General features: G+C 56.6%; 1 protein-coding gene across 1 annotated transcript in view; it reads right to left on the reverse strand.

Annotated features, from left to right (window-relative positions):
- CCDC33 (coiled-coil domain containing 33) overlaps nucleotides 1-23,609 on the reverse strand; it is a 101,719-nt gene that overhangs the window by 77,186 nt on the left and 924 nt on the right. Inside the window, exons 2-4 of the mRNA XM_045899716.2 lie at nucleotides 23,018-23,338; nucleotides 8,873-8,880; nucleotides 3,556-3,710 (exon numbers count right to left, since the gene is read on the reverse strand). Of these exons, the coding sequence (XP_045755672.1) occupies nucleotides 3,556-3,710; nucleotides 8,873-8,880; nucleotides 23,018-23,338 (484 nt within the window). The remainder of the gene's footprint in view (nucleotides 1-3,555; nucleotides 3,711-8,872; nucleotides 8,881-23,017; nucleotides 23,339-23,609) is intronic.

A 23,609-nucleotide genomic window follows, 5' to 3' on the forward strand; every position in this document is an offset into this window, starting at 1 on the left:
GGCGAGAAGTAACTTTCCCAAAGTCACAGAGCAAGCTAGAAATGAGGCCGGATTCATTCAACAATTATTTGCTGACAGCTTTCTATGTTCCAGGTACTTTGTTAAATAGTTGGGGTAGGATGGGGAGCAAAACAGACCTGGTGGTCGCTTGTGGAACTAGAGGGGCACCATGGGGGTGGGCACTGAGGAAGAATATGCCAGTGATCCCATAAAAGCACATCAAACATGTGGATCTGCATCTATGGCCTGCGGAAGCGTGCAGTCCCAGGAAAGTACCGAATGCGGGAAACGTTGGCCTGGTCTGGGAGGTCAGGGAGGGCTTCCTTGAGGAGGTGGGGAGAGCTGGGATCCAAAGAGGGGAGGGGAAGGGAGAATGTTCTTGGGGAGGGAGCGTGAAAGGCCTAGAGTGGGAGGGAACGGGGTCTGTTCAGAGAATGGAGAAACACCTGGTATGGCTGGAGCCCAGAAAGGGAGGGGCGGGCAAGGATCCAACCACGCTGGGCCTGGAATCTTCTTTACCCTGGGAGCAATGAGAACCCTTGGGGTTTGAAGAGGGGCAAGATCAGATGTGCTAAGAAGAAAACAGTGCAGTAGCCTAAGGTCAGGGAGCTGGCAGAGAGAAGCCGCCAGATTTCAGAGATAGGAGAGGCACTGACAAGCCAGGGATGGAGTGGAGGGGGGCTGCGGGATGAAAGAATGTGATCACCCACACCAGGATGAGGATGAGATCAACAGAGCGTACAGAGGAAGAGGAGTGACTAGGGTTGAAACCGGGGACAGGCCAGCATCACTAAAGATGAGACACCCAGCGGACATAGGGTGAGGCATGGCCGTCACCTTAGAGAAAGCGATTTCAGTGGAGTAGCGGGGGGCAGATTGGAAGCAGGGCGATGGCCCGGATGGAAAGAGGCAGAATCACAAGATGAGCCACAGGGACTTCTTGGTCTGGGACAGTCGCCAGCTAGAGGTGCACCCTATTACTAGCTGGGCTGGAGCCTGCACAAGGAGGGACATGACCCGGCCCCCAGCTAGGGAGTCCCCATCGTTAGACCTGGAACTCTCTTCAGCTCCCCACTCGTGGGCTGAATGAGTAAATGGCTCTGGGGTACTCTCAGGCCTAGGCTTTCACTCCTACCCCACCACTGCCCCCGTAGGTCTGTCTGCCTGCTGGGGATGCAGCAGGGCCCAGGGAGAGGGGAAGGAGGCTGGGACAGGAATCCCCGCAGGTGAGACACCCGGGGAAGACAGAGAGCAGGAAGCTCAGCCAGGACACCAAGCTGAGGGAACCAGAAACACAGGCAAGAGAGAGATGAGAAAAAGTGTTTTGAAAGACGATGAAAGATTAATAATACTAATCTACATTCGATACACTTGAAGCCTTGCAATATTCCTCATGAGCAAAAGGAGCGTGGGTGGGCCTGGCTTCATCTGTGCTTGTGGTCTGCTTTGTTAAGGGGCATGTGCAATCAGGACATCCAGGGGACTCCGGATTCTTCCCCCGCCTTCTGGCTTCCGAGGGTCTGGGCCCTCCCTCTGGGGTTCCTGCCTGGGGCTGGGAGCTCGCTGTGAAAGCCCCTTTCAGGTCCCCGACAGCTGGGCCTGCATTCTCCAAGCCCTCCCTTCTGCTGTCATTTACATCTCATTAGCACCCCCGGGGGCTGGTGGCCCCTGCGCCGCCTGGAGCCCAGGAAGGCGCGCTGCAGGCTGAGCTGGGCTCTGCAACCGGCCCCCTCCCGGGGCTGGAGATGGGTGCAGCCATGCGCTCGCCCCGCCGCCCCCACACCCCTCACCCAGGCTCCGGCCGGCTGGGCTCCCGCTGCGCGTTCCCATGGCAACTGGTGGGGGGCGGCGCGGGTCGCGGTGCCTGCCGTGGAGCAACTCCGCGCCCCGCGCCCCGCCCCGCCGCCCAGGCTGGCTTGGTGATAGGCAGGGCCTCAATCTCCCGAGATGATCGGCGATAATTGGTTTATGGAAATAGCTGAGGGGAGAAGGCAGCTCCCTGCCAAGCCCACTCTCGGCCACCTGTCCCTCCTCACCGCGGACATGGAGTTGGGGGAGGGGAGGGCCGAGGAGCTGGGTGGTGGAAATGGGGCTTTTGAGACAAGCAAGTGTTCCACCTGTTGGTCTCCAGCATGTCGTCTAGCCTCCTTTCAACCGTGTGGGGGTGCCGAGGTTGTCGTCCTACTGACTGGCTGTCTCAGTGGCTCAGCCCGGCTCCTTAAGCTGCTCCTTACGCCTCAGTGGCGCCTCTAAGCCTGTGCTCAGGCCTATGCCGGGAGCCTTGTGGGGGAAATGGAGGAGCGGGGATCTGTGCTCTGGAACCGCACCCCAGTTTGGGGACGGAAGAGCAGCAGCAGGTACTCTGAGAGTACCCCAGAGCCATTTACTCATTCAGCCCACGAGTGGGGAGCTGAAGAGAGTTCCAGGTCTAACGATGGGGACTCCCTAGCTGGGGGCCGGGTCATGTCCCTCCTTGTGCAGGCTCCAGCCCAGCTAGTAATAGGGTGCACCTCTAGCTGGCGACTGTCCCAGACCAAGAAGTCCCTGTGGCTCTTAATACAGCACCAGAGTATTAATAAAGTGCGTCAGCCTCAGAGTTGTCCCTGCTGTGTGGCTCCAGAGGAGGGAGGGCTCAACTCTGGTGGCTGCCTGGAGGAGGAGGAGCCTGCGAGGCTTTCAAGGTGAGATTTCAGCAGGTGTTGGGAGAGGGCTGGGGGCAGGCACTCCCGCAAAAGGAAATGTGGGCCAAAGCCCGAGGTGGGCACTGAATGACTGCTGGACTTCGTAGAGGAGGGGAGGTGTAGAGTAGCTTGTGGGGGGGCTTCCACTGTTTACAGAGGGGCTCAGCTTGTGGCAGGCCTTACCGCACAGTGCCTTGTCATCAAGATCGAACGCATGTCCGGCATCCCTACCGAAGGCTGGCTGGCTGGCTGGCTGGACACTGTGTCGCCCCTTGCTGCCCTTCTGGAGGCCTGAGGCCCGTGAGGTGGGCGGCAGACATGGGACACGGCAGGGCAGGCCTCACTCAGGCAGCAGGCTGTGAGAAGTGTGTGCCCTGACCGGCTGGCTGGCGGCGGGCATGGGGTGCTTTAAAGGACCAGAGCTAGGGAATCCCGCATGAGAGCAATGACCCAAGAAATGGTGGGGGCCAAGGACAAGGACGATCGCGAGGACCTACCGCAGAACTGGACTTGGTGGGATCGGGCACCCAGAGGCCAGGAGAGGCGGGCTCGGGTCTTCTTCCTCTGACCACCATCCCACTGGGAGCCCAGCCCAGGCCTCTGTATGCAGAGGCCGTGCCTCCCTAAGGTCAAACTGTGGCCAAGCTGTGGGATCAAGGAGTGGCTCTTCCTTCCTTCCACAGCCCTGGTGAGCAGCTTCCCACGCAGCGGGGAAGATGTCAGCCTCACGTGTACAGAGCTTACAGCCCTGTGTGATTCACACTTGGCTTTCCCCTCCAGGTATCACAGTCCCGCCCCCAACCTTTGGCTGCTCCAGTTCCAAATATCCAGAGACTGGTTTCTGCTCACAGCCCCTCCTCCCAGCACTACTTACACTACCACATAGGGCCACGGCTCAGAGTCATCCCTGCAGGAGGGTAGGTTGATGGCCCCGTGGAGAGTGACCATGATGGTCTCCTTATTAGAGGGGGACAGGTGGCTGGTGACAGATTCCACACTCCGGAAGGTGTTCGGGGGCTCCTCTGGGCTCTCCGCGACCTGTGGAGAGAGCCAGGGCTGAGTGGTCTCCTCTGCGGTGGTCAGCTGTCCTTACTGCCTCCCTATTAACTCCAGTCCCTCACTGCTCCCCTCCGGGTGCCTTTCCCTCTGTCATCCCCCCACCCAGTTTGGAACTACAGGGCACTTGCCTTTGGCCCCATTTTCTCCCTGCCTTTGTCCCACACCCTATGTCCGCCCCAGCGATGCGTCACTTCCTGTGGAGACAGGCCCTCCCCTCTCAAGTCCAGTCTCACCGCTAAGCCTTTGCTTTTGCAGGTGTTTGCCTCTAATTCCTAAGTCCTGCCTGCTTTCGAGGTCCTAGCAGCTGGCCTTCTTCGGTCTCTGTAACCTCAGCCCAGTCCACCTGTCACTTCAGGTCCTTCCCATGCACAGCCCTTTACAAAGTTTATCCATATCCATGGAGTCACCCAATGCATTAATGAAAAGGGATGAAGGTGTCTGTCCCAGATGCCCCTCTATCTTCCACCCAGAGAACCCTACAGACCAGGAAGACAGAGAGGCGCCTGCCTGCACATGGGGCCTCTAGGCTGGTGGCCCTAAGCAGACACACAAGCAGGAGCTCAATAGCTCAACAGCTTGGGGATTCAAGGCCCAAAGGACCATGGTATTGAGAGCTGCTGAGAGGAGACAGAAGCAGCAGCCGGGGGGAAGTCAGGGAAGGCAGCTGGGAAGAGGAGGCCTTAAAGTGTTGGGAAGACATGCACGACTGGAAGGACAGGCTGGAAGCTAGAGCAAGGCTGAGAAGTGGGGAGGGAGCTTCCCACAGCTCAGGGCAGGCTCATTTTGATTCTGGAGGCAGGACGAGTCAGGGAGGATGGCAGAGCCAACAGTTTGTGAGCAAACACTGTGGGTTGGGGAGGGTTGTGGACATGTGGCTACTGTGGCTTGGGCTGGTCTTCTTCTGCACTGGCTGGCTGACTCTCATTCCCTGTGCCTGGACTTGACACGGATGACCCAGATTTGCCCTTGCGAGCCTCATCTGGCAGGAGGCTCTCCCCATCCTTGTCCCTAGCTGATGTGAGGGGCAACAGAGGGGCCCTCCTGGCCTGATGAGGGAAGCAGTGGACCTCCTCAGCTTGGAGATGGGGCCCCCGAAGGGTGACTAAGGGTTGCCCTTTTATCTAGAAAGTTTGGCCTGTCAGAACCTGCATTCCAGGCCAGGCCCTGGTAGGGGGAGTCCTCAAAGTGGGAAGTGTCCATGGAGACCGAGAACAAAGTCCTGTGACATAGAGGGTAGACAGAGGCCAGGAAAGGAGTGAGGACCTCGTTCTGGGGACCGGCTTTGGTGCTGGGAGCAACCACACCAGGCTGGATCCTCTGGCTGAGGCCTGATGAGCACTGAGTGTCAGGAGAGCCGGGTTTAACTGGGTCTGCCCCTCACCATCATGGGACCTGAATCCAGTCAGGCTCCGAGAGTCAGTTTCCCCAGCGGGAGGCTGTGGGCTTGGAGCAGCTGGTCTGGAACCTGCCCTGCTCCCTGTGTGAGGGCCCAGGCTCCCCACACATTGTCTGCTCCCACCCTGAGCCTGGGGGTTCTGGGCACAGTGGATCCATCCCTGTGGCTTGCTCCCTCACTTCCCAGAGGTCTGACGTTATCAGAAAGGCCTTCTCTGTACAAGCTGTGGTCCTTGCCTAACAAGATGACTAATTAGGAGGTGAGAACCCCACCTCCCAGCCCCAGAAGTGCCAGCCCTACAGAGAAACCCCCCCGACTGAGGAGCGCCCCCTCCCCAAGACCCAGTGGGGCCTGTCACCATCTGCAGAGGTGTTGAGACTTATCCCTCCCCGTCTCCTCTGTTCCCCTGCCAGGCCAGGGTGGGAGGAGGGGAGGGAGGTCAGTGCTCAGAAGGAACCCCTACCGGATGGGATGGAGGGGGACTGGGGCGGGGGGTAAGGGAGGGTGGAAGCAGGCACAGAGCCACCCCTCCCCCTCATAGGTCAGAGATGCTCACTGCTCATCCCCCATAACCCACCCCGCTTTCCTGCAGGTTTAGTCTCCTGGTTTAGGGGTATAGGAGCAAGACCAGTAACCTGTGGTGTCGAGAGATATAGGTTTCAGGCCAGCTCTGCCCTAACTCCCTGTGGGGTCTTAATATTCCCGCCTGGTCAGTGGGGATATCTGGGATGGTTTGTAGTTCAGTCTTCCTGGTAACAGGCCTAAGGCTCCTGCAGTGAGGCCAGGAGAGGCGACTCATGTCTCCCCAGTGCCCCAATTCCCAGGAGCAGCCTAAGATGGTGGCCCCATGCCCCTGTTGCTATGGGGGTACAGGGCCTGTCCCCAGCTTCTGAGGGCCCCAGAAGCAGCACGGCAGCTGCCCAAGGGCTTTCACTGACTCCCTGGTAAACCCAGAGCCCAACTGGTGATTTGAAAGACCAGGCGCATGAATTGTGCCCCCTCTCTGTCCCCTACCCGCTCTGTGCCTCCCCTTGTGGGACAGCCTTCTGGGAAATAAAGCTTCCAGGGGGGCTGACAAAGACTGCTTGTGCTTCAGTTCTGGGCATGAGGCCAGCTACCAGGCTGGTACCTCCTGGTGAGGCCGGCAGGCATGTGCCCGCTGGGCAGGTGGGGCCCAGAGCCAGGGAGGCCTGGGCCCAAGTGGGAGGCCTGGAGCAGGGGCCGTGGGCCAACCTGTCTGCCTCCCCTTTCTGCCTTCCTACGTCTGGATGAGAATCTGCAGGCTTCCCTCAGAGAAGTGCCTGCATCAGGACCAATGCCCGCCCCCATCCCTTCAGTTTCCCAGCTGCATCACAAAGGTTTTGAGTTAAAAAATGGTCCTTCATGGGCCCCTGGGTGGCTCAGTTGGTTAAGCGACTGCCTTTGGCTCAGGTCATGATCCTGGAGTCCCGGGATCGAGTCCCGCATCAGGCTCCCTGCTCAGCAAGGAGTCTGCTTCTCCCTCTCCCGCTCCCCCCTCTTGTGCTCTCTCTCTCTCTCACTCTCTCTCTCAAATAAATAAATAAAATCTTAAAAAAAAAAATGGTCCTTCATGTTCCTTCTAGTGTCAGCATCTGAACTTGCTTGGGAGTTATGATGGTCATGGTGGGGCCCTTTCCTAGGCGGGGAAACAGGCTCAGGGAGGCAAAAGCCCTTGTATCTGGGCACTGGGCTTAGCTAGCAGGCAGAGCCGGAAGGGGGATGGGGTCCGTGTCTCCCTCCACTTTGTGTGGTCTCTGCTCTGCTCTAGTAGTGTTCTCTGGATGTGCCAAGCTTTCTATGGCCACAACGTACATGCCCTTGGGCTCACGAGCTGGGTAGCTAATACTTGTCAGGACTGGCAGTAGGAGTTGTGGTAGTTGGAGGAGAAGAGGCTTTTCCAAAGATGACACAAAAGTCAGAACTCATAAAGGAAAGGACTGATCACTTTGATTGCATTAAATATCCATACCAACTTCTATAATAACCCCCAATTCACCAGAATATGAAGAAAAGACAAACAGGAGAAAATATTTGCAAAATATATAAAAGAATGAATATCCTTAACACACAGAGAACACTGAAATCTATAAGCATCACCGCAATAAGAGACATGGAAGATTCACCAAAGAAATATGAATATGTATTACTGTATACACGATATAAACATCCTTCTAGGGGATTCTACTCAGTCATTAAAAATGTTCCGCAAAGTTATGAATGAAACAAAACAAATCTGTCTCCTTCTCAGGGCTCCCATGCATTTGGATCCCCAAATCCAGCTTGTGTGGGCAGGTAGGACCAGCTGGCCGCTTAGGGCCTCTAGGTCAGGCCAGCGGCGGGGCCTGGTCCTGAGTGTGTGGCATTCCAGAAAGCAGCTGAAAGGGGGAGGGTGGACTCAAGGGGAGGAGCCAGGTGTGGGTAGAGAACACCAGGAACCAAAGACACCAAAGTCAAGGCTAATAGAGTAGAAACCGCAATGGGGGCCCCGGTAGCTATTTGGTTTGAGTCTAACTGCAAAGAGGCTGTCCCCAAGTTAGCAAGTACCTGGTGCCTTTGGTCTTAGCTCATTTTGCCATCCCTGTTGGTACTTGGCACAGTCGAGGGCAGAGGCTCAGCCTTGCCAGTTAGCAGAGGGTAAGGGAGGCCTCATATTGAACTGCTTGCACTTTTCTCTCGGAGATTTATTTATTTACTTATTGGAACTGTTTGCATTTCACTGCACTGAGATTTTAGTCCCCTCTTGGCAGGGTCTTGCTGCTCTGTCCTAGCTATTTATTAAGCATCTACTATGTGCCAGGCGTTGTGCTGAGTGCTGGGGATACAGCAGTGATCACAACTGACAAGAATCCCTTCTTTCCAGGAGTTGAGCATCTGTGACCTGGAGCAAGGGTCTGGGCCACGGCTGGAAGGGCGTAGGACAGTGGAGCATTGGCAGTCCTAGGGCAGCAGCCTGGGAATCTCCTAGAAGATCTTGGAGAGTGATGGTGAGCCACCTCGGTGGGGTCTCTGAGCCTCTGTGACAAGAGGGCAAAAACTCCTTTCCAGGCTATGGGCTGGGAGAGGCACTATACGCAGTTCAAGCTACATTTTTCTCTGGGTTATGGGGATCCCAGGCAGAAGCAACCAGGTAAGGGTAGTAGGAGCTGATAACACCTGCAAGCATGCCAAATTTCTGCTCCCACGTGGCCCAAGAGTATAGCATGCCTGGAACCTGGAAGCACCACAGAGGCCACCTCGCTCTCCATTTAGAAGCTGTGAAAACTGAGACCCAGAGAAGGGGAGCTTTTGTCATGACTTAGAAGCAAATAAAACAAGGGACTTTGAAGGAGAGATGAGCTCAGGCAGGTGCATGACCCATGCCCCCAGGCCTCACCTTTTTCTTTTTCCGTCCCATCCTCTCGGGGCCAGGAGTGTTTGGCCTTGTTTAACAATCTTGGGGACCAGTACCTGAGATTGGTGGGTGGTCAGGCATCGGATCTGCCCAGACAGTCGGCCTGAGCACCTTGGAGTCTTTGGGGCTTGGCAAACAGTAGGGACGTCAGTGTTGCATCTGGGCTGCCGTACGCTGGCTCTGGGACCTCGACAGGGGACATGGGCAGGGGGATGGGCAGGTGGGGGCAACCTGGAGCTTTCTCAGTAGCGGGACATTCTTCCAGTGGAGTTGTCCTCAGGGCTTGGAGCCATGAGCAGCTGCGTAGGGGTCAGCAGCTGAAACAACTAGCTCTTGGTACCCCCAAGGAGGTAAAGACAGGGGTGTGTCTCTCTCTGTCCAGTCCTGGAAAAGCCCAGCGGGGTCACCTGGGCAACACTGTGTGACGTCATAGGGGAGGGCAGAAGTCACACAGATAGAGTCCAGGTATCATGGGGTGGGGGCTCAGAAGCCCTTCTCCCTGTTTTTGGAGCTGGATCCTGCCTGCTCTCTGGCTTACTCAGTCCTCACCCTCCCTGCTCTTGGCACCCCAAACAGCTCATCAACCAAGACTCACCAGTGGTTCTGTATGCCAAGCCTCACTGAGGTGACCTAGAAACTATTCACAGGAAGTTACAACTTGGTTAATAACAACTATTTCTGTTAAAGAATCCTACCTCTTTGGGTGCCTATAGTCTCTCGCTTGTTTAATAATAATAAACACAAAATTCGAGAAAATGGTTTCCTCTTGGAGGCTGGGTGGGAAGAGGGTAGAGAGAATGGGGAGTAAGTAGGTATGTTATTGTAACGTCTCTTAGATTGGGTGGTCGGTTAATGGGTGTTCATTACATTATCAAAAATAAATTATAGGGCGCCTGGGTGGCTTAGTCATTTCAGTGTCTGTCTTCGGCTCAGGTCATGATCCCAGGGTCCTGGGATCGAGTCCTGCATTGGACTCCCTGCTCAGTGGGGAGCCTGCTTCTCCCTCTGCCCCTTCGCCCCCTGCTCTCTCAAATGAATAAATAAAATCTTTAAAAAATAAATAAATAAATTATAAATAACCAAAGAGGGTCAACAATGGTTCTGGGTTATGGACCCAATATCATGACTAATCCATTTCCGAGCCCCGCAAGAAATTATTACAAAGATATCAGTTCTTTTTACTGAGCACTTATTATGTGCCAGACGTGGTTCTAAGTGCTTTTCTGTGCAGTAAGAGGGCAGAATGAGGAGTGATTGGCCCTTGGCCTGGGGTGAGGTCTGCTCCGAGGGGAGGCTTGGTATGAACTGGGCCTGGAGGCATGGTCAGGAATCCTGGGCTAGCAAACGTGAGATTTGGGGTACTGTGTGGGGTTGAGAGGTGTCTGGAAGACTCCCGTGGCCTGCCTCATTCTTCTGCCAGCAGTTTTTGACCCCGTTTTGAGGGTTCTTCCCATTTTCCTGGGTCTAGGGACCAAGCGCTGGGCCATCCTGGCAGCAAGAGGCGGGAGCTTATGGCTTTGTGGGGACCTGCTCCTTCCCCCTCTACGCCTAGTCTAGAGGAAGGCAGGGAGGATGTGGCTCTCCCCAGTTTAGAGACAGAAAAACTGAGGCCTCACCTATGATTGGAATTGGAAAGACCAGCCAAGCTCATCCAGATGGCTGGGGATGAAAGCCCCTACCACCCTAGGGTACCTCCTCCTTCCAGTTAGTTCCCAAGACTGCAGCAGCAGATTGCGGGGGTGGGGGGGGGGGCGGTCAGTGCCGCCCCAGGGCCTACACGAACCATTCAGGGCCCAGTTCGGGTTCTACAGCAGGGCTGGAGAGGCCCGCAGGGCACTTCCAGAGCCAAGTTGAAGGAGGCGCTGTGGCTCCACACCTCCTCAAATTCCGCAACCCCCTGCCTCACCGTGGCCCCTAGGGCTGCCCCGCCTGGGCTCTGGCCTCTGGGTTCTCAGCCAGCTGCCCTAGCAGGCATCCGAGTTTGTGCCCCTGGAGCCCCAGCCTGCTGGCCTTCCTGCCTGGAAGGAAGATCATGCAATTGGACGCTGGTTCCAGGCAGTCTGGCTCCAGAGGGCTAGCAAGCCCTGTGCGCTCAGCAGCCGCCAGAAGGGCCTTCCTACTACCTCACTTGAGGGCTGCCTAGCTCCCTGGGCCAAGGACCCCTGGGACACTCACTCCTGTGCCACATGAACCTTCCCCCCAGAACTGTTTCCTCCTGGCCGGTGAGATAGCCATCAGCCTGGGACTGCATGTGGCTTTCCTACTTAACACCACCGTGAACCCCACCTCTCTCCCTGCCTCCCCCGCTCCTCCTCTTGCCTCATCACCCTTCCCTCTTAAGGGGAGCTTTGCCTCCCCCGGCCAAGGGAAATGAGCCTGCTCCCCAAATGCCCAGGGGCCAGCGCCAAGCTTGATGACTCAGAGAGGTTCCAGTGTGAGGAGAAGCAGGTAATGAGTGATCTCATAGCTAATGGGTAACCCTCCCCACCTCCCCCCAGGAGAGAGCCCTTGGAGTGGCCTCGTGGCTGGGCGGGGGGTTAAACACAGCCTTTTAGAGAGCCCACAGCTGTGGAGGGCACGCCGTTGGGCTGGCTCTGAGGCTGGCTCTTGGGGAAGGAGGGGGCCTGCTCCCCCCGATGGCTGTGCACTGGGCTTGCTGGGCAGCAGGAAAAGTCTGTGTGGACACGTGGTTCACAGCTGTCCACACTCCCTCATGCCCTGTCCCAGGTGTCCCTTGGGGCCTAAATATCCCTGCAGCAAGTCCACAGAAGTGTGTCCCCCAGAGCCCCCAAACCTGGCCTTCTGTTCCCCGTTCCCCATAGTCCTGTCCCACACCCCTCGACACCCCCCACTACTCCCCTCGTCTGTTCTTCCCTACCCCCATCACTCTCTCTATATTTTGTTTGGGCTGTTGCATTGGGCTTCCCGAAAAGGCAAAGGATGATGGGAAACTGAGCGTGGTTCTGTAGCAAACGGCAGCTTATAGCTGTGTGATCTTGGTTCAAAATACTAACCCTCTCTGAGCTTTGGCGTCCCTCCTTATACAGTGGGGAAATCAGCGCTGCTATGAGGACCGCAAGAGGCAATCCAGGTACAGCTTAGCCCCGACTCTCAGCTGAGTGTTCCAAAATTGCTCCTTCTTTCCCTTGCTGAACAAACTGGGACCTGGCAGGTTTTCCACAGCAGACCCGGGCCAGAGAAGCAAAACCTGTCCTTGGGGGAAGTGTGCTCACCTCTGCCAGTGCTCGAGCCTTCCCACGCTGCCCCCGCAGTATTCCAGCCCCAGTCTCCCCTCTTCTGTCGACCCACTCCATGCCCGGCTTCCAGGCCCATTCCTACAGCCCCACCTTTCTCCAGGCAGGCCCCCTCGCCAGAAATGGCTCCTGCTTTCCTACCTCAGGTCAGTTTGTTCTTAGGGACTGGCTCAAGACACTGCCTCCAGGAAGCCTCCCTGACTCCCTTCATCCCCTGCTCTCAAGGGTCCTCTCTGTGGATGGTGACACTGGCCTTTGTCTGTGCTGAGTTCACCCTTCCCAAGTATTAAGCCTGAGCAGGGGCGTGGGTCTCTATTCTCCAAATGCCGCATCATGTCCCCTCAGCTGGAGTGGTATATAGAGCAGGGGCTCGCTTGTTGGCTGAAGGATGGCCGACTTCGGGAGGGCCCCCTCCTGTCCTTACAGTGGTGAATCCACAGCCTGCCTCGCCTTACCCTGGGCTCAGCTCAGCCCTGCTGCGAGCATCTGGGCAAGTCCCTGGACTCATCAGGGCTGCAATTCCTCATTTGCAAAGCAGCAAGTCTATCCCTCCTCACAGGGGCCTGGTGGGGGTCAGGTGCTGGGCACAGGGCAGGCAGTGCTGAACCCAGCTTCCTCCACGTGCACGCCGGGGTGTGCTGACCTGAGCCCCTGTGGCCCCAGCTTTGCAACAGGGGACTTGGGGTGCTTGTCACAGGCGTGCTGTTCTCCTTCCTGGCTCAGCAGGCACATTTATTGACCGCCTTGTTGAAGGAGGCCTCTCAGCATTTGGTAACCAGAGTTCTCATTGGGGGCCACCGGGGCCCATCCTCATGTCATAAATCACTTTGCTAAAGATGCAACGTGGCTTTGGGGCATTTTTCTTTTGAAAAAATCAATAACTCGTTAACAAAGAACTAAATAAAGGGGTAAGCGATGAAGGCCACCTGCCATTCCCTTCCTTCAGAGAGAGCCGAAGCCAGACCTGCCAAGATGGAGTAGGGGGTCCACTCAGGGTCCACTCAGGCTTGGGGGGGCAGTAAGCTCACCCCTCACCCCGACTCTTCCAACCCACAAATCTGACCAAGTCCCTCCTCTGCCTCAGTAAACACTTCAGAAGGGCCCCACTGTTCTCAGGAGAGATTCGAACTCTCCCACGATGCCAGGTGGGGTGCTCACTGGATGAGTGAGGGATGACATTAACATCAGATGCCTTCCTCCTCCCCTGTGGTTCCTCAGAAGCCCCCACTGCAGCCTAGGATAATGGTGCCTGCCCCCCAGATAACCCTCCTTCCTCCCGAGTCCAAGCTCGCCGTGGCCTTCTCCCCCTACTAGGGCACAAAGAGTTGGTGTGTGAACCTCATAGTAAAAGCTGACAATTAACAAGCACTTGCTATGTGGCAGGCCCTCCTCTACACATTTTACACACGTTAACTCGGTTGTCACAACTACTCATGAGGTAGGTACTACTCTAGTCCCCATTTCACAGATGAGAACACAGAGGCAGAGCCTGGAACAGAAGAGCCAAACTTCAGACCCAGGCCATCTGGCTGCACAGTGTATTGATAACCATAGCCCTTGCCCTTGCCCTTACTGAGGTGCTTGTGGGGAGTCTGGGGCGCCTGCCTTGCAGCTGCGATGAGCCAGCAGGCCTGAGGAGCTCGGGTTACAGGAAACTGCTTATTCAGGCCTAGTGGGCCTGGGATCCCTGATTCCCTCCCTCTCAGATTTCCCTGCTCAGCACCAGGCCCGTCGCCCACACTGCCCACCGTCTCTACAAGGAGCGCAGCCTCTGGCCCTAATCTCATTTGAGGCCATGAAATCACATTTGCAGCATATTAATGCAGCGCCGAGCTGGCCCAGCCCTGCCTGTCTCCTGGAGGACAGGAGCCTGCCAAGCAATCTCTCGGGGAGGCCGCTCCCGGAACACCCGCCGACAAAAAGCAATTATACTTTAAGAGGAAGATTAAAATAATATCTCCCCCCCACCCCATGCCCGCCGGAGGAGGGCCTCAGCTCCGTGAGGCCCCCACCGCCTGCCAGCAGTGATTCAAGGGCAGGCTTCCTGCGGGATGAGGGGTGGAGGCAGACTCAGCCTTCTCTCTCCTGCGTGTGCCTCTATGGCTAGCCTCTCACCTGACCGCGTGCTCCCCACCCTCTATCTCCCCCAAGTTCCCAAAGGAAACCACGCCTCTCTCAAGCCTCTGGGCCTTTGCCTAAGCTGTTCCCTCCCCCTGGAATGCAGCCCTCCCACCCTTGTCTATCTGGCAAGCTGCCATTCACCGGGCACAAGGATCATAGCTAATGTTCTGTGGGCATTTAGTATTTTCTTTCAATTTACTGCATATTCAAGTCCGCGATCCTGTCAGGGGACAACAGAGGAAGTTAAGTCCCAGGGCTGGAAGATGGCAGAGCAAGGGTTTAAGGACAAGTCTTCACCCTTTTCCCCAGGGTAGGCCCAGTGGCTTCCCCTCCGACATCCAATGACCACAGTGACCTCACTGTGGTCTCTTGTCTCCCGGAGAGCTCTGAGAGGCCAGGCCTTGGCACAGAATCAGGGTTTAACACACATTTCTTGTGTGGAAGAATCATGCACTTCCTCACAACAGCAGAAGGCCTGCCGATGTGTGTCCCGCCCGCCCCTGCCTCCCAGGCTGGATCCACTGTGCTTTCCAGTCTGTCTCCATTCTGGAAGTCTTTGGAATCTCCTCTCCTCCAGGAAAAGCTCCTGAATTACAGTCAGGCTAGCAGATGATTTAATCCTCATAATCAATGCTGCAAAATCGCAACGTTACCCCCATTTCACAGAGGAAAAAACAAAGGGTCAGAGAAGTGACTTGGTCAGGAACACCCAGTATGGGGCAGAGACTGGGATCCGAGTCCAAAGGCCGTGTTTATCCACTGCACCTTCTTGGCTGTAACTCTCTCTCACCCCCTCAGGTTGGGAAAGGGCTGGATTCTGCCCTGGGACTATTTATGCAACAGTTTTTTTCTCAGTGTCATCTGCCAACTCCAGTGGGCCAGGAGGGTTGCCTGGGGACTCTGAGCCATTGACAGCCCCAACCCATCCCCAGTCCTGCTCTCAAACCACCCAGCACCATGAGCACAATGACTCGTTGGGGTCATCTTAAGACTCAGTAATCTGCGGGGCGCCTGGGTGGCTCAGTCAGTGAAGCGTCTGCCGTCGGCTCAGGTAATCATCTCGGGGTCCTGGGATCGAGCCCCACATCGGGTTCCCTGCTCGGCTTGGAGTCTGCTTCCCCCTCTCCTTCTGCCCCTCGCCCCGCTTATGTGCTCGCTCTCTCTCAAATAAATAAATAAAATCTTAAAAAAAAGACTCAGTAATCTGTCTTGGCTGGACTTGGTGTCATATGGGGCCACTGGGAAGAAATCTGTTTCCCCAAACTGCTTCCCCTTGATCCTGTCACATTGCCTAGAAAGCCCATCAATGTAGGAGTCTCCCTGGGAAAGAATGCTGCAAGTCAGTCCCACCTCTGTGCTGATTACTGTGCCTGAGAAACCAAAATACATGGGGGCCCCTGGATTCCAGCCTGGCTTTGCTACTGACTCAGGGGGAAGGATTAGATAAGCCATCCACCTCCTCTAAGGGCTGTTTCTTGCTCCAGAAAATGGACATTATGAAAGCTACCTGTCCCCCTCCCAAGACCTTTATGATGCTTCAGTGGGCTTCACAGGTTCCCCCTTTGCCAGCCTGGCTCAGAGCAGCCTGGGCAAAGAGGTGATGGCAGAAGGCTCGGGGTCCATGGAGCCAGCACACCTGCCCTCCGTTCCCGTGGCATCCCTGCAACTCCCCATCCCACAAACATGCTCTCTCCACTTCTCCCTGCTTGCTATTCCCTCACCCACTGCTACGTTCCTGCTGCCACAGCTTTGCTCACACTGTCCTCTCCACTTGGAAAACCCCTCTTCTCAATCTCTCTTGGAATCCCACCCATTCCTTGAGGCAGGGATCAGAGGTCCCCCTGACATTTGTGAGGTGGGTTTTCACGAACCAAGCAATAGCCCACCCTCTTCCTCACCTGACTTCACAACCTCACCGTCAGTAGGCACTGCTCTGCCCATTGTACAGATGAGGAACTTCAGGCCCAGTGAGGTCAAATGATTTGCTCCAAGTTACACTGCAACTAAGAAATAGGGTCCTAGACCTAGGTCTTCTGACTCCTGGCCAGAACCGGTTTTCCTACAGCAGACCGAGTCCTTGATGACCACCCAGTCATGCCATTGCTCCCTCCCCAGGTCCCAGTAGCCCTTACAGTCAGCTTGGAGAGTCACTGTCCTCCATCTCCTCCTATTGCCTCTCCCTGCCCAGCCTGGTGGCTCCCCAAGGGCTGAGGGGATACAGCTACCTTGTTTACTGCTGGGGAATGGATGAACAGACAGATGGATGGATGGACGTATGAGCACCCTGGGCCCAGGAAGGCTGGACCACTGGACTCTAGGTCAGGCTGTCAGATCCAGATCTGTCTGAGGAGGGAAGGCCCCACTCATTCTCCATCTGTCTGCAGAAGGGGCTGGGCCCTGCTGGTCTCAGCTGCTCCTGAGCCCAGGACCTCTGCAGAACCAGGCCAGGACCAGGCCGGGGTGTCTCAGTTGACTACTGACAGGCCAACCCCTGACCCGACCCAGGTCAGGCTGGGCTGGGTCCCGTCATTGTTCCCTCCCCGCAGCCCTCCTCCAACCACTGTTTTATTAAAGATCAATTCTGAAAGATTGGTTTCACATGTGGTTTTAATTTCACCCCATACATCACACATGCTGTATCCCCAAGTCTCTTTCTTCTCTGGTAGAGGCTGCACTTGAGGGGGTCTGTACAGAAATGAAGCCAGGAAGGTCCCAAGGAGGTGCAGATCTGTGTGCGGGAGGGTGTGTGTCCCATGTGTGTCCACCAGTGAGTTGGTGTGAATCTCTCTTTGTGATGGGGAGGGTCTCTGTGTGTCCAGGATGTGACTTGGGGGGGGGGGTCTGTGTACACCCACATATCCACGAGAGTGGCTGTGTTCAGGAGGGTCTGCTGGGGGGGCACATCCACCTTCCAGGGGTGTAAGTGAAGGAGCAAAGAGGAAGATGACATAAAAGGCCAGATAACTGGATCCTCCGCCCCTCCTCCCTCCTTATTTCACTGGGAAGGTAATTTCTGGAGATGAGAAGCCCACCACAGTTCCCTCCCAGGGGCTGGCTGGAAGGACATCAGAGGCAGGCACCCCTTTCCACTCCATCTCCCCCTCACCAGACACATATCACACACACACACACACACACACAGCCTCCAGGAGGTGTGAGTCAGCAGTAGCCCCTGGCTGGAGTGGGGGAAGGCAGAGATGGGGGAGGGCAGCAGGGCCATCTGGCATGCTCGGTACAACAATCTGCTAATGGAGCGTCTTCCTAGACTAGCACCCAGGCTAGGCCAGCCTTCTCCACTCCGAAACCTGGTATTCAGGTCCCAGAGGGGGGGGCTCACAAGTTCCCATCACCCCTCCCCTGGGAGGCCAGCTAGGCAAAAAGGAGCAACCCTATTTTCGAGATGCAGAAACTGAGGCCCAGACCCAGCCGTTTTGCCCAATCTAAATATCACTTATTCCACGCTTCCTGCAGGGCAGGGCCAACTGTAAGCTAGCTCATTTCTCTTCCCAGCAACAGAGGACACGGGAACCGCTCTCCTCCATTTTGCAGATGTGGAAATGGAGGCCCGAGGGAAGTTATGTAATCTGCACAAGGCCACACAGCTACCAAATAGATGCTGGAGACTGATCTGAAGCCAGGTCCCCCTGACCCCAGTGCACCTGCCTCCCACTGTAAGCTGCCTGAACCCCAAACCTCTTCCATGTCCACCCTGCTGAGCTCCAGGCACCCGGATAGGACTCCACAGGCCTACAGAGGTGACTTGGAAATCAGGCCGGGCGGGGCTGAGGGACGGGCTTGCCAAGGACATAAATGTGGGACCCCCCCCCATTTTCAGGTCTTATCCACTGTGTCCAGGGAGCTCTGAGGTCTCCTTCAGAGGCCCCTGGGGGCACAAAGTCTTTCAGTGCCACAGAGGGAGAAGCGGGGACATCAGGTGGCCTGCAGGGCAATTGTACATTTAGCTGATGGCCTTTCTCTTCCTGAGGGGGCTGGTCATGTCCTTGTCCCTGGGCCAGCCCCTCCCAGCCCGCCTCTCCTGCCAGCCTCAGCCCTCCATCACGGCGATGGGCCTGCACCCCTCCAGCGTGGGTGACAGCGCTCTGGGAACGCCTTGACAGAGCCTTTGTTCCACGGAAATAAAAGAAAATCGAGCTACAAAGGGAAACCTCAGGTAGCTTTTAACGGGGGCTCAGCTGCCTGAGGCAGAGTGTGTTTAAGCTGGAGGCAGTTGTCACAGGAGCGGAAGGGGGAGCTGCCTGCCATCCCCCCTCCCACCCCCCCCACCTCCCCGGCCCCCGTGATCAAGTTTACTCAAGGAAAAGGCTCTTCCAAATAGCCGCAAAGGAGGAAATCAATGAAAATTGATAGAGAAACGTAAAGCAGCTCTCCGCCGGGTGTGTGTGGGTGTGTGGGTGTGTGTGGGTGTGCACACGCGTGTGTGCAGCAAAAGCATGCTGCCTGGACCCAGGCTGACCTGCCCAGGGCCAGGAAGGCCAGGGGCTGGGAGTCACTCCAGCCGAGCTCTAGAAGGGTGTTGGTGGCTGGGGGAGGGGCGGCAGCCAAGTCTCACTCGAGTTAAGAGAGAGATTAATATATTCAATCCGCTCGGGGTAATTGAGGGAACAATCGGAGTGTTTTTCTAAAGCCCATAAAACTGCCTCATTTGCAAGAAAGAGCTGACCTGCTCCAATCCTCTGTATTTGATGGAGCTCAGGAGGCGAGGGAGGAGGAGGGGCGACAGTGGGATCCCTGTACAGAGGGACTAGGGACATTAGCCTGGGAGGGGGCCAGCAGGCCCGGTCTAACCTGTTCTCACCTTTCCCACCTCTTAGTAGCAGCCTGAGCCGTGCCTTCTGGAGCCTCTGTTTCCCCACCTGTGAAATGGGTCCTGGGCGTCCTCCTCCGACAGGAAAGTGGGAGTGAGTAGAAGTGGAGGTTTCTCTAGGTGAGGGACACCAAAGGTCTGGCACTGAGGCGAAGGGGCTTGAGCAAGGAGGTGCCCAGCTCCCCCAGCCAGGACAGCTCCCCACCCCCACCCTGAGATCAACCGGGCGATAAAATTAATGAAATCCACATTGTGCGCCTTTCTCCGCTTGAACCATTTTTAGTCTCCAGGGCAATAGAAACGCGTGTGCAATAGCGAGCAATAAAAGGCACAATGAATTTAAAGGAGTAAAGAGGGGAAGAGAGTGAAGACGTGGAGTGCGCTGGCCAGAGGGGAGCCGCTGGGGCCGCTGGGGCCGCGAGTGTGCAGGCCTGGAGCTCCGAATGGGGACCGGAGGGGGTGGGGCCGGGGAGGAGGGAAAGGAGAGGGGGAGAGGGACTGGGAGGGAGGGAACAAAGGGAGACAGCGGAGCCAGAGGTTTAGGGACAGAGGGCAGAGGGGACGCCCGGCCAGCCGCCGCCAGCTCTCCTCCCCTCCCCGGCTCCTTAACGAAAGCCCCCGCCTGTTGGTGCCAAAGCCTCAATCAGAAGCCACAGGCTGCGAGCCAGGTGCTCAGCATTTGGTGATTGCTTTATTAGCTTTTTCTTCTCCTTTTTCCCCCTCCAGGGCAAAAAGAAAAAAAAGTGTTTAAAATGGAAAGACTATGAAAAAAAAAGACCCTTGAAAGCGTCATTTAAAAGGCTCCTGGGGAACGGAATAGTTTCCCTGAAACAAAACTGCGATTGTTTGGAAGAGGTAAATGCAGGGCAGGGGTGGGGGAGGGAGCCCCCCGGCGCCCTCCCCTCCCCAGCTCCCGCACCAGTGGGAGGATGCTCGCTTGCAGAGTGAAGGAGCCCCCAGGATGGCTCCCAGGGCTACAAGCAAGGCGTTTTTAAGTTCATGTTTCCAGAAATTTCATCACTGGGAATTTCCAGCCCAAGGTTTCTCTCTTAAACAGCTCTGCCTGTGGGAGTTTGTCCTCAAGCCTTCAGGATCTCCTAGAGAGGTCGAGGGAGGTGCCAGGAGGGATGTGGCCCCTGAGGGCTGTGGTGTCCTCCCCTGCCCTCCAACCCCCCAGGAGGCGTCGCTCCCCCTTAAAAGAATTGAGCCGGAGTCACCACCTGACTGTGGCCTGCACCTTGCTGCTTCCCTCACCCTCAGGGACTCCCTCTGCCCAGCCCTGGACAGACCACCCTCATTCTGGTCAGATAAACTCCCTCTTACTCTGGGGGAGGGAGGGCCTTGGGGTGCTGGGGTGGCACAGCCATGTGGTCTTAAACCTGCTAAGAGGATAAGGAGGTAGCATCAGGGACAGGATGAGCCTGGTGGAATTCTGCCCAGAAAGGAAGCCACTGAGCACCCTGAGCAGCTGAGGGCAGGAAACTTGCAGCTAGCTCGGTCCCATGCACGGAAAACTAACCCCCCCCCCGCCCCCGTGGCCTCTGCCGGTGCGCCCCAGTCCCCCATCCGTGGGTCAGGGGCCTAGGGAGTGATCTCTCTCCTGGAGTCGGGCTATACCCGCTGGAAATATTCGCGGGGGCTATGCCCTCACCCCCCAACACACACACGGGGAAACTTGACTGGAAAAGGGAAGGTGTTCACTGCCCACATGATGTTACTGTGGGCGGATTGACTGTCCTGGTGGTCTCAGGATTGTGGAAATGCTGTGGCCCGCGGTGGTGTGTCATTTAGGGCCGTGGCTGAGGAGCACAGTGGCTCAGATTCAAAGTCAGCCACTGCCGCTCCCTTGGAGCCCTGCCTCCTCCTGCCTACTCACTCTTGACATTGCATTCCCAGCCCCCTGCCCTCTGCTCCCCGCTTGTCCCATGACCATCATCAGTTCTGGTTTAAAAACTGACACACAAGTTGGAGAACAATGGATTCAAGGGTTGAAATGCCTAATGCAGACAGGACTGAAGATAGTCTGGAAGGAACAAAATCAATGCAGAGAAGGCTTCCTGGAGGAGGTGATCTTGAGCCCAGAAATCCATTCCTGGCCCTGAACTGAATGCAGTGAATAAAGTCTCCTCTCTCCATCCTTCCAGATCACTGCCTCTTCTCACCACCTCACATTATCCCCCTTTCGGCTGTTTTTCTCCTCTTCAGTTGAGAGCCCAAGAGAGCTGGGTGAAGTCCTTCCCTCCTGGGCTCCATTTTCCCCATCTGCTAAGAGGGGAGGGAGGAGGCTTTCAAGGGTCCCTGTGGTTCTAGGCCACAACCGCTTCTCCGGGGAGCTGGCTACAGGTAGGAGGGACGGTGGCCCCAGCCCTTCTTGCTGCTGTCCTTCCTGCTGTGTCTTTGAGCTTCCAAGTCCCAGCTCCAGAAAGGTGCCCACCTTCCTCGTCCACCTGAGCCGAAAGAAGGCAGCCCCTCTATCCTCTGAAGGACCCCGCGGCATTGTCTGTCCCCCATCGGTTTCCTGGCCTTGTCATCAGGGTTGTGATTGCTGACCCCCCAGGAGGGAAGCTATTTTCCTCTCCCTTGAAAGCCATTTTCTTGTCTTGGTAGAAGCAGACATCTGACACTTTAAGAGGGAGAACGGCAGGGAGATGATAGCATTAAATAACAGAAATTAGAGCTGCCGAGGATGGCTCCGCCACCCAAGGCCCCCCTTCCCTGCAGCCTGCAAGCTGTCTGTGGGGCCCTGGCTCAGGCTGGTCACAGAGAGCAGGGGACCGCTTCTCCCTGCGCTCGGAGCCTCTGGTGTGTGTACCTAGCCCTGTGACAAACTAGGACAGAGGGGCCAGGGCCCCAAAGTCCTGGAGCTTGCAGCCTGAGGGACTGGAATGTCACATAGGAACCCAGAGACGCTCCAACTCCCTCACAAGTGGGGTTCTCAGCCCCCAGCATACAGTAGGTGGTCAAAAGTATTTGTTGATCTTTTAAAAGTATTTGTTAATGGACTGACGGATGAATGAATGAATGAATGAACGAACAGAGGCCAAAGTGGTCCACGTAACAGGCTGAGACCTGGCAAGAGACATGGGCCTCTGGGTCCCTTCCCAGTTCTCCTGGCACATGCTGCCAGATTGCTATCTAAACCACAGTTCACGGTGTATCTTTCTCCCACAAGAACTTTCTCCCCCCTTGCCTCCTTTCTCCTGCGGCCGGCTAAACCCTTTCCTTCTCCTCCGCCAGCTTATTCTTGTCCCTCCTCTTGGAATACCTTCCCCAGAGCCCGGAGCTGGCATCCCGAAATCTTGCCCACCCAGGATAGGTTCTGACAGGGTCAGCACTTAACAAATGTCTGATGGATGAATGAATGGATGAATGAATGAAAGATTCATCTCAAATGACAGCTCTTCTGAGGAGCCTGACCTTCACACTCCCTCACCAGAGCGCCCCTTCCAGCACATGACTTACAGGACTATATAATGCCCACACTGTATCCACTGTCTTCAAGCTAGGTGGCACTGTGAGCTCTGGGACTGACCTAGCTTTGGATCCCACGCACCAGTGTAAAGTTCCCCAGGAAGTATCACTGGTATTAAATGGAACCAAGCATCCTGGGGCATGATCCTCAGTTTCACTGCCTATGAAATGGGCAGCTACTTGCTCTACTAGCTTCCACCTGTGCTGGCTTCGAGGCTTACCAAACACATGGCCTGGCTGCAGAACACAACCGCCCCGGGAAACCCTCCTTCAGCTAGGACAAGGACAGGAGTCTCTTACTTGGGTCTGAGGCTGCCAGGATCCCGATTCGGGGCTGAGTCCCTCCTGGCCATGGTGGGAGCTGGAGGGGTTTGGAGGTGGGCGCACACAGACTTCTGTCTCATGGTCACTTCGGCCTCTCTCAAAACATGGTGACAATGCATGAGACTGAGTTTGGGGACTAAAGGCTCTCAGGGGACACTCACCCACTGGGCAAAAAAAATCTCTACCCAGTAGTGTCCCTGCTCCGTGTGGGCTTTGCTCCATATTTCTGTCACCCCCTGGGACTCCCTGCCTCCATTCTCAGACTGCAGGTTCTCCAGAACTGAATGAGGCCACCCTAGGAAGGTCTGCTGCTCTGCTCAGTGAGGATTTGGGGACAGCCAGGCTTATCAGAGACTCTGGATCTGGGGGCCGGTGTGTGGGGGGGTGGTGGTGATGCCAGAACCTGAGCCGGGCCCCAGGGAACACCCACCTGCAGCCCGGGCAGCTGGGGCTCTGGGCGCGGTGACACGGGGCCTGGGCGGCCGGCCCCCGGGGGGCAGTTGGGGGCTGGAGGCTGAGGGTCCCGGTGCTCCCGGAAGGCCACGCTGTAGGCCAGGCCCCCGCAGTGGCGGGCCGTGGGGTCGGCGCTGGCACGCAGCAGGGCCAGGCTGCCGCGGTACCGGTACAGGTCCTCGTGCTCCCGCGCCCACAGGTTCATGCGGGGCTGGTCCGGGCGCGGGAAGACCGGGAAGATGGCCTCGCCCACCCGCTGGGCGGGGCGTCCTGAGGCCCCGCCCAGCAGCAGCGCCTCCACCCGCAGCTGCGCGTCGTGCTGCCCGTCGTTCTTGCAGAACCCTGGAGAGGGGAGACGTGGGCTCAGGGGCCGTGTCTGGGGGCTCCCTGCCTCCCCCCGGGGGGTAGGGATGACTGGTAGGGCCCTGGGTGGGGAGGGGGAAACCTGGGCGGCGGGCCCTCTGAGTGGGAGCGGGCTTGGCTAAGCTTTCCCAGCGGATGACGGCTTGACACCTCTCGGACCCCACCTTTGAGCCCTCCCTCTACCGATGTGGGGTTTGGGAGGGCTCTCAGCCCGTGACATGGTCCTGAGTATCACTACTTGGAGGGAAGA

This window comes from Mirounga angustirostris, unplaced genomic scaffold, assembly GCF_029215605.1.
Source record: "Mirounga angustirostris isolate CCGP_5_RB_7025 unplaced genomic scaffold, mMirAng1.0.hap1 SCAF_9, whole genome shotgun sequence".
Lineage (NCBI taxonomy): Eukaryota > Metazoa > Chordata > Mammalia > Carnivora > Phocidae > Mirounga > Mirounga angustirostris.